We start from the raw sequence: 10,434 nt of genomic DNA on the forward strand, positions 1-10,434 counted from the left end.
ACATACTGCAAATTGTTATTTTTAAAAAAATGAAAAAAAACCACCTTTTATTGTGTCTTAACTTTTAGTTTAAAAATAAGTGAAATCAAAATCTTAAACATAATCTTCCTGTTATCAAAATTTATCAAGCAAAAAAAAAAAAGAAAGAAAGAAAGCCCAGTTTAAGGCAACAGTGCCACCAAGTGTTTAGCAAAAGAATACTTTTCACTTTAAAAAATAATTACTATACTCTTAATTTCATGTCATCCATCATGCATTAAATTAACATTAAATTACAAAGTGGGTGCAAATACAGTCCCCTAAAGTAATTTGTTGGATGGTGTCTGATTCAGAATCATTTCTTCCTGAGCTCTGGGTATTCAGTAGGGCTACTTTGCAAAGTTGGTTTAATGCTCAACCATCAACACAACTATGTCCTGTCAGCATATTAATATGTATGCACAGAAATTCCATCCACTGGAATTGCCACCAATATCAAAAAAATGTGACTGTGTCTAGAGACAACAGGAAAAAATCTTCAAAATAGTGACACTGAATATTTTGGAGAATGTGGCTGCTTCAGTGCTTTAAGAAGAGATGCTCGATTTGTCCCAGTGCACTTTGACAAACTTCCTGTCAAATCTTTTACATTAAACTTTTTAATATTAAATCTCTTGTTAAATACACAATTTGTTTTTTTTCATTGTATAAATAAAAACACAATTCAAGGCAAGTATTTATTCTATTAGCTACTGCTTTTATTCCAGTGGACTCAAAGATGTTTATCTAAAGCCCCTGATTAGCCAAAATCCTGTGCACTGGGCTAGCAGCACCAGTATACACTAGTTACTTTTGTAGATAAGCACTGCCTAATGTCAGCGTTGCCTGTCTGTATTTTCAGACTGAATGGATAATTTATTTTAACCCTTGCTGGCATCCTTCTATTTACTTGTGGAATTTGTGTTTAGCAGAACAGGCCCGTGTCAGTAGAATCTTTGGAGACAGTACTCTTAGAGTACTTCGAGAGATGTGTTTATGGTTCAAAAGTATAAGTAAAGTTTATTAAGGAAATTATACATTGGTATACGTGGTTCCATTTTAGAGCTTTCTGTCCTTGTCATGGTAAAATTGAGAAGGAAGCATAAAATACTCAATTCTTCCTACAGAGAATAGGTTGAAGGGAAGAACCTCAATCTACCAAGGGACAAAAACCCAGACAATTAATGGTCAATGGTGAAATCTTCAGTGACAATGGTCAGTAAAATCTACAAAAAATTTAATCTTCTGAAGCTGCAGATCCAAAGTTTGTCTAGCTGATAATACACATCATTGAATGCAAAACAGCTGAAAGTATTACAAAACACAATATTATTTAGCATATTATTCAGCAATCAAGTTTCTTGGTAAGCTTGGTATCAATAGATTGGTGCAGTTTATTCTGTGTAATGATAGATTATTTAGGGTTATATATTTCAAACAGCTCCTTATATCTCATGGGAAAACACATTTGAAATACGGATTGTAAAGTAGAAGCAGGTAATGTCACCTGGATTCTTCAAAGTGTTTATTTTGTGACAAATTGAAGTCACTTTTAATTGGGTACTTATTGTGGAACTGGTTCTATAATATGTAATTTAATTTTGTGCATTTTAATAACTTTTCCTCTTAATTTAACTATTAAATTGTTATTGTTTGCTTTTATTATTATTATTATTATTATTATTATTATTTATTTATCATATTAAATATGAACAGCACTCATAAAAACATTGGCTGTGTTATATTTGAACTTGAGGAGGAAATTAATTGTAATCTTAGAGATACCCATTTTAGTACTTTTAAGTTCCTAGTTCCTAGTTCCTATGTCAGATTAGGATTATTTGACAATAGTGATGAGTTCCCAATAAAAAGTTTCCAGTTGCTATGACTGCATTTTAGAAATAACATAACTGGACTGTGCAGCAATTTAAACACAAGGAACAAGCCGCCATTATGTGTGCCAAGAAATCCATTTCCCTTAATTGTAATAGAGGAGACATGCCAAAGGTTGCAACTGATTGGGGGTGACCTGTTCCACAAATACTTGAAAAATGGATGGAAGATCAAACCTACCACACCTATCTTTTGTCTGTGGCTTGAATCCAGACTACAGTAGTCCTCAACTTACAATCACAATTGAGCCCAAAATTTCTGTTGCTAAGTGAATTTTGTCCCACTTTATGACCCATCTTGCCACCGTTCTTAAGTGAATGACTGCAGTTGTTAAGTTAGTTACAAAGATGCTAAGTGAATCCGGCTTCCATATTGTCTTTGCTTGTCAGAAGGTTGCAAAAAGTGATCACCTGACCTCAGGACACTGCAAACATCATAAAAAGGAGCCAATTGCTAAGCATCTAAATTTTGATCACGTGATCATGGGGATGCTGCAATGGTTGTAAGTCTGAAAAATAGTCATTAGTCACTTTTTTTCAGTGCCATAGTAACTTTGAACAGTGACTAAATGAACTCTTGTAAGTCGAAGGCTACCTGTATAGTGATGAATCCTTAAATTTTGGAAATATGAACAATGTCACATTCTCCACTTGTGAGACTTGAAATTCCCGTTTTGCAATAGAGGGTCTCAAACTATTGTCTGATCGGTCCATGCTGATTGGGGGAATCAATTTGTAAAGAAATAGAATGTTTTATTGAGAATGTTTTAAAGACGTATTGAATGCCCAGTGTGGCAGCTGTGTTGAATGTTTGTCTAAAATAAGCCATGCGCAGTCAAGGTTGAAGTACAATAGCATAAGCGTAAAATGGCCTCTGGATTATTGAAGATGTAGATTGCAGAAAATGCTCTCAACCATTTTTTAAAAAAATTTTTATACACAAACACACACTTAATACATCAGTCATTCCTTCCATGTGACATCTCAGTGTTTTCTCTGTATCTTTGTCTTTTTGTTGTTTCTTCTGTCTTCATTCTCGCTTAATCTATTACATTTCTCCAAAAATACAATATTCTAATTATACCATTCTCTTACATAACTATTAATTTGTTTATCTATATCTCTTTTCCAGTCAATGGTAAAGTTGAACCCATATCTTAAAATATTCTGAATCATCTCTTTCTTTAATTATCAAAATTACTCTATTCATTTCTGCACAGTCTAACAAATTTTTAATTACTACTTCTTCTGAAGGTATTTTCTCTGCTTTCCAATTTTGCGTAAAAACAATCCTTGCAGCTATTATTATATGTATAATCAAATAGATATTTTCTTTACTATTTTTTTCTGGGAAGATACCCAATAGGAACAGCTCCGGTTTTAAATCAATATGCTGTTGTGTCATTTCTTCTATCCATGTCTTAATTTTAGTCCAATAGCTTTTAGCTTCAACCATTTGTGTACGCAGAATGCCCTAGTGAGCATTTTTTTGTTTGTTTACATTTATACCCCGCCCTTCTCCGAAGACTCAGGGCGGCTTACAGTGTATAAGGCAATAGTCTCATTCTATTTGTATATTTTTACAAAGTCAACTTATTGCCCCCCCAACAATCTGGGTCCTCATTTTACCTACCTTATAAAGGATGGAAGGCTGAGTCAACCTTGGGCCGGGCTTGAACCTGCAGTAATTGCAGGCTTTGTGTTCTTAATAACAGGCCTTACCAGCCTGAGCTATCCGGCCCCTCAATTTTCAATTGAGGACTATCTCTCTGATGGAATATCTATCATTACCATTATTGTTTTCTAGATGGGAGTTCATGTTGTGGATTCCTCTGTTTCGGGCTTAGGAGGTTGCCCATATGCGAAAGGTGCCACTGGAAATGTAGCCACAGAAGATGTGATATACATGCTTAATGGCATGGGGATCAGTACAGTAAGCTAATTCTCATATATTTATCGGATTCTGCATAATTGCTAAAAATGGGGGGGGGTCATTGAAATAGCATGTATGTCATGCCTGTTATATTGATCTCAAACAATATAATGTGTTACATTCTTGTACACCTTGTTTTAAAAGGCTATACAGATTTGATAAATGAATCAATCAGTGCCCACCAATGCATTCTAGGACAGCAATCTGTCAGGGGAAACTGACTTTTCCACAGAACAGATATATCTGTGTTACAAAAGGTTTCCATAATTTTTCTCCTAATCTTACTTATACATATGTGATTTTGTATAAATGTCTAACTAATTTTCACTAGGAATGCATCTCAGGCAATTATAAAACTCTTTTTAAAACAGTTTTAACCCTCACTATTACTTGAATTCTAGACTTTGGAGTTTATTTTCTTATCAAATTATTGATAGCACATACCATTTACTAGAATTAAACATTGCCCCATGTTTACATTATTTCCATTTCCATGTTCTTTCTTGGGTTGCTGCTAAAGAACACAATGGATCTTTTTCCTCTTTTAAAAGCAGTTGTACTTTCAGATGAGCTGAGAACTTTGAAGTCACAGTTAATTCCTCGTTTAGAACACAAGGTTCACAATGATTAGATCAAACTGTCAGTTTACTTTGGGAAAGCTCAGACCCAGCATCTACACATGGCTGTGTATAATTTTTGCAAAGGTCAGCTCAATGAACATCTGGCAAGTGAAGATTAGATTTAAGGTGCTGAAACATTTTTTTTGAGGATAATATGTATCAGACAATATTAGAATCCCAAAACAGTACTATACTGTTTTCCCCAAAATAAGACATCCCCTGATAATAAGTCCAATTAGGCTTTTGAACGCATAGCAATAAGGCCAAGCGCTTATTTCAGGGTTCAAAAAAATATGACAGACTCTTTATTTTCGGGGAAACATGGTATTTTTGTAGAAGTCTCTGCTCATCAGATTTCTTCCTAGTTTACATTCAATAAATTTACTTCCAAGTAGAAGTTGTATGGGATTTCAGTTTGAATCTGATGCTACTTTTAGATTCCCTGACTAGCTCATTTCTCTTGTAGCAGGATTCTTTCAATTTCCTCCATCTTAAGCTAAAATAGAAACCGACTTTTGTCAAAAGACTTTAGACAAAACTAGACTTTTTGTCTAGTGGTAAAGGCACCAGGCGAGAAAACAGGACACGGTGAGTTCTAGTCCTGCCTTAGCCATGAAAATTGACTGGATGACTTTGGGGCAGTCTCTCTCCCTGTCCCTCTCCCCACTTCACAAGGTTATTGTTGTGGGCAGTGATGGGATTCAGCCAGTTCGCACCTCTTTGGGAGAACTGGTTGTTAACTTTCTGAGCAGTTTGGCAAACTGGTTGTTGGAAGAAATCATTAGGGCAGAGAACCAGTTGTTAAATTACTTGAATCCCACCACTGCTTGTGGGGCAAACAGGGGGGAAAGGAAGTATTGGATACATTCGTCACCTTGAGTTAGTTATAAAAATAATAAAGGGATAAAAATAAATAAAATAAAATAAATAAGTGTGTGTGTGTGTCTATATGAGAACATGTGCTTACACTCTAGCACAATTGAGTCCCAAAGATTCCTTCTTCAGTCTTTGGAGGGATCAGTCTGGTCACTGCCTCCACTGATTCTTCATAAAGACATTTCCTCTTGAAGCCAGTCTCTCAGGAGGGGCCCTGGGGATCCCCCTCTTTCTCCCTCTCCTTCCCTTATAGTTAAGCTGGGTGATCAGGATGGATGAAAGGCTAAATCCCCTGTCAGAATGAGACAGAGAATTTCAGAAGAAAGTACCAGTTGTTTGATATGCAGGTTAAGGCTAAGGACTAAGGCTAATGGAACAATGACAATGAGAGAGAAAGAAAAGGAAAAAGGAGCTAGTTTAGTCTAGTCTAGAAAGCAGAAGACCATGAGTTCAAATCCCACCTTAGTCATGAAAGCCGGCTGGATGACTTTGGACCAGTCACTGTCTCTCAGTCCAGCTCACATCACAGAGTTATTGGTGTGTGGAAAAGAGAAGGGGGAAATGTGTTGGATATGTTTGCCACCTTGAGTTATTTGCAAAAACAATACAGTAACAAATAAATGAAATGTAAGTCCACGAAATGTCTTGCATTCTGTAGGTTGTAATTCACAGGTGAACTTCGAGGTGCAAAAACACATGGATGAACAGCCCCTTGTAGGTAAAACAAAAGAGATAAGATTTGAGATCAGTCCACAATATAGACAACTTAATTTCTTTTACTTCTGCAAGCCCGCTTCAAGTTGTGGCATATTTCTTACTCTTTGGAGACCAGATGCTCTCCTCCATGACTCTGAAGAAGGGCAGTATGGGCTTTCCTCTTCTCTCTTTCAAAGCCCACTTCTTTCTTGGTTGGTTCCTAGGTTTTGCTAAGTTTTTCCCATTATCTTGATTGTTTGATTGATTGATTTGACTGATTGAGCAATTAACTCATCAATAACAATGTTGAGATGCTGGAAAATGTGCAGAGAAAGGCAACAAAGACCATAAAGGGTCTGGACACTAAATTGTATGACAAACAGTTGAGGAAACTAAGTGTATCTAGTCTGTTGAAGAGGACATACGACGTATCTGTCTTCCAGTACTTGAAGGGCTATCACAAAGAAGAGGAGATTGACTTATTCCTAATGGCCTTAATTAAATTGTTCATTCTTTAATTTCATAGAACGATGGATTTTCATTTGATAGGTAAATGACTTTGCAGAATGGTTTACAAAAAGTAATATTAAAGCACACACACATACATATATACACATCAAAAGCAAAACTTTGAAATACCATAATTTAAAAGTATAAATGCAATTAGCCAAATTGGGGGGAAAATGGACCATAAGCAAACACTAACCTATAATGGAAAATAAAAGAAGCCATATCTGGCACCAATTACAAGGTTAATGTCAGCTGAACATATATTGACAGTTTCACATTTAGGGTGCCACCACCAAGTGACCCTATTGCATTTTAAATCAAGCACCAGTTGTCATGGTATACGCAAGGCCCTGAAGGACTAGGACCTTCAGATGTTCTGATTGCAAGCAAAGAGTAAAGGTCTGAGGCAAATTTTTGAATTATACTGAGGCCCAAACTGTTAACATTATTGTTTCCAGGGCATAAGTGTAATATGATTATATTTCTCTTCTTCTAGTTATCAGATTGGAGAGCCAGTTTGGTGTAGTGGTCAATGCACCAGGCTAGAAACTGGGAGTCTGTGAGTTCTAGTCCCACCTTAGAACAAAAGGCCAGCTGAGTAACTTTGGACCAGTCACTCTTTCAGCCATAATAATAATAATAATGTTTTAATTTGTATACCGCCCTTCTCCCGAAGGACTCAGGGCGGTGAACAGGCAAGTAAAATACAAAACAGAAATATACACCATAATTAAAACAACCCTTAAAAAACTGATTCAAATATGCCAGAAATTTAAAATAACATTACACCCATACAAATTACAACAATTTAAAATCCACAATTAAAATTTAAAAATGTAAGAATCAGGCCAGTCCAGCCATATGAAATAAATAGGTTTTAAGTTTGCGGCGAAAGGTCCTAAGGTCAGGTAGTTGTCGAAGCCCGAGGGGAAGCTCGTTCCACAGGGTAGGAACCCCCACAGAGAAGGCCCTCCCCCTGGGGGCCGCCAGTCGACATTGTTTGGCTGACGGCACCCTAAGGAGTCCCTCTCTGTGGGAACGCACCGGACGCTGGGAGATAGAGGCCGGCAGTAGGCGGTCCCGTAAGTAGCCCGGTCCTAAGCCATGGAGCGCTTTAAAGGTGATAACCAATACCTTGAAGCGCACCCGGAAAACAACAGGTAGCCAGTGCAGTCTGCGCAGGATAGGTGTTACGTGGGAGCTCCGAACCGCTCCCTCAATAACCCGCGCAGCCGCATTCTGGACTAGCTGGAGTCTCCGGGTGCTCTTCAAGGGGAGCCCATGTAGAGAGCATTGCAGTAGTCCAGACGAGAGGTAACGAGAGCATGAGTGACCGTGCATAGGGCATCCCGGTCCAGGAAGGGACGCAACTGGCGGATCAGGCGAACCTGATGAAAAGCTCTCCTGGAGACGGTCGCCAAATGATCTTCAAAGGACAACCGACCATCCAGGAGCATGCCCAAGTTGCGTACCTTCTCCATCGGGGGCAACAAATCGCCCCCGATAGACAGCCGCATCTGCAGCTGGCTGTACCGAGGTGCCGGCATCCACAGCCACTCCATCTTGGAGGGATTAAGTTTGAGCCTGTTCCTCCCCATCCAGACCCGTATGGCTTCCAAACACCAGGACAGCACTTCGACAGCTTTGCTGGGGTGGCCCGGGGTGGAAAAGTACAGCTGGGTATCATCAGCATACAGTTGGTATCTCACCCCAAAGCCACTGATGATCTCACCCAGCGGCTTCATATAGCCATAGGAAAAAGACAAGGCAAACTACTTCCAAAATCTTGTTAAAAAAAATGCAGGGAGTAATCCAGACAGTTGCCCTGAGTTAACACAAGTTTGAAGGCACAAAAGTAATAATAATTTAAAAGGACGATCACTCTGAAGTTTGGATGATTCAGGTCCCTTCAGATAACGTAACTGCAAGTTGTGAACCAACTTCAGAGACCCATATCAAATTCTGTGAAGTATTGTAATCCAAAGGTATGTGATGTGGTTGTTAAAAAGCATTGGGGACATTGTGTATTAGAATGCTGCCAGCCACTAAAGTATAGATAAGTCAGATAAGCAGACTGGGAGAAAGTTTTCAGCATATGGATGTTTGATGAAGAATTTAGGATTATCACAAAGCATGCTCCTATTTTCCTCTCCTGCTGAACATCTTGAGTGGGTACATATGAATAAACATATTAAAAATATTTCTTTCTCCTCTCTCTTCCTCAATTTCAGGGTGTGGATCTTTACAAAGTTATGGAAGCTGGCAACTTCATCTGCAGAGCTTTGAACAAGAAAACCAGTTCTAAAGTTGCTCAAGCTTTGTTCAGTGATTGAGCTGGAAAAGAAATGGTGGCATTCTTAAAAAGTTAAATATTTATCCACCAGTAGGCTTTTCCTGTTTATAGTTGCAGAAAACAAGCATATTGCAAAAAAATTTTTTTAAAAAAAAATCATCTGAAGGGAACAGTAGCACTACAGTGGATATGAGGCCAGTAGCAGTAATGAATTAAAAGAGCAAGGTAGAGAGCCTTCACTTGAATTGCTAAATGATTTTTTCCCTTGGGGTCCTTGGATGGTACCTATTGCAACTTACCATGGCCTCTCTTTATCAGATCATAGTCAACTTTTGATGTGATGCTTTTAGAATATAAATGTTCCCCTATCGTGATACTCTGTACCAACAAGAGTATATACTTTTGCTTATAAATGAAGTAGGCTTGCTACGTGAATCAAAAAATAAGTTTGAGACAATCTAAACTGAGCAAGCATAGTGTTACGTAAAGTAATGCTACTGAATTTGAACTGAGCTTATCTTGCTATGAGTTCTGCACATAAATAATGAAGGAACGAACAATCAAGAAATATGCCACAATCTAGCACTGGGTAGAGCAGCCATAAATGCCTTGGAAAAAATGTTTATATGCTATGATGTGTCTGTACTACCAAGATCGGAGGTGCGAGCCAATGGTTTTCCATGTGACATTGGAAGTTGGACATTGAAGAGGCAGGATAGAAAAAAAATATTGATGCTTTTGATGCTAGAGATGAATCATCGGACAAATCAACCCCTTGAGTTCTCATTCCAAGCATAAATGACCAGGCTCAAATTATCCTACTTCAAACACATAATGTTTGACCTAGCTCTCTAGAGAAGGCTCTGATGCTGGGAATGGTGGAAGGGAAGAGAAGAGGCTCACTAGCAGCAAGATTGGATGGACTCCGCTCTAGTGGTGATGGAGGCACCTCTGAAAGACCAAGTTAAGGACAGATCTTCATGGAGAAAATCACCAAGGATCCACACCAAGGATCCATTTGATGGTACATAATAAATCAATATGCAGATCAGACTCCAAACTATGTGTAAGCAATATAGGATGGTGCAAATGTGTTGAACATTATCAGCCTCAAACCAGCTTGGCTAATGGTAGTAAGAAGTCATAGGAGGTAGCCATCCCTGTTTAATTCAGGAAAATATATGTCATAATGTATTGGTGACTCTTGTAAAATGCCTTAGGACTTTATTCAATTTCCTCCCATTTTTATTTTTATATATTTGCTTAAAATGTATACGTGTATGCTTCTGAAAATATTTGTCCATATACTAGATGATATATTTATAAAAGTCTGAAAAAGTATATGCAAAATATAAAATCAATAAAATAATCTGTCTCAGTTCAAAACTCTTTTAACTTCTGTTACGTGATCAACTGCAACTCTCGGTCTGTAAGAAACCCTCACACTATGCCAAAATGCCATGACAAGGGGCACAATATGGTCAGTCTCCTATTTTGAAAATGTGCATTAGAATTTGAGCACAGCCACTGAGGTAAAGATTAACTCTGAGAGTAAAAAAAACCCGATGTAAACAAAATCTTGGATTGCAAAAAAGA

The 10,434-nt window shown here is 37.8% G+C and overlaps 1 protein-coding gene across 1 annotated transcript in view; it reads left to right on the top strand.

Moving 5' to 3' along the window:
- The window catches only part of HMGCLL1 (3-hydroxymethyl-3-methylglutaryl-CoA lyase like 1), a 58,187-nt gene extending 47,979 nt beyond the window's left edge, over window positions 1-10,208 (top strand). The window contains exons 8-9 of the mRNA XM_058164263.1: window positions 3,718-3,843; window positions 8,777-10,208. Of these exons, the coding sequence (XP_058020246.1) occupies window positions 3,718-3,843; window positions 8,777-8,878 (228 nt within the window). The 3' untranslated portion in view covers window positions 8,879-10,208. The remainder of the gene's footprint in view (window positions 1-3,717; window positions 3,844-8,776) is intronic.
- Window positions 10,209-10,434: the final 226 nt, after the last annotated feature.

The sequence above is a fragment of the Ahaetulla prasina genome, chromosome 1 (assembly GCF_028640845.1).
Source record: "Ahaetulla prasina isolate Xishuangbanna chromosome 1, ASM2864084v1, whole genome shotgun sequence".
NCBI lineage: Eukaryota > Metazoa > Chordata > Lepidosauria > Squamata > Colubridae > Ahaetulla > Ahaetulla prasina.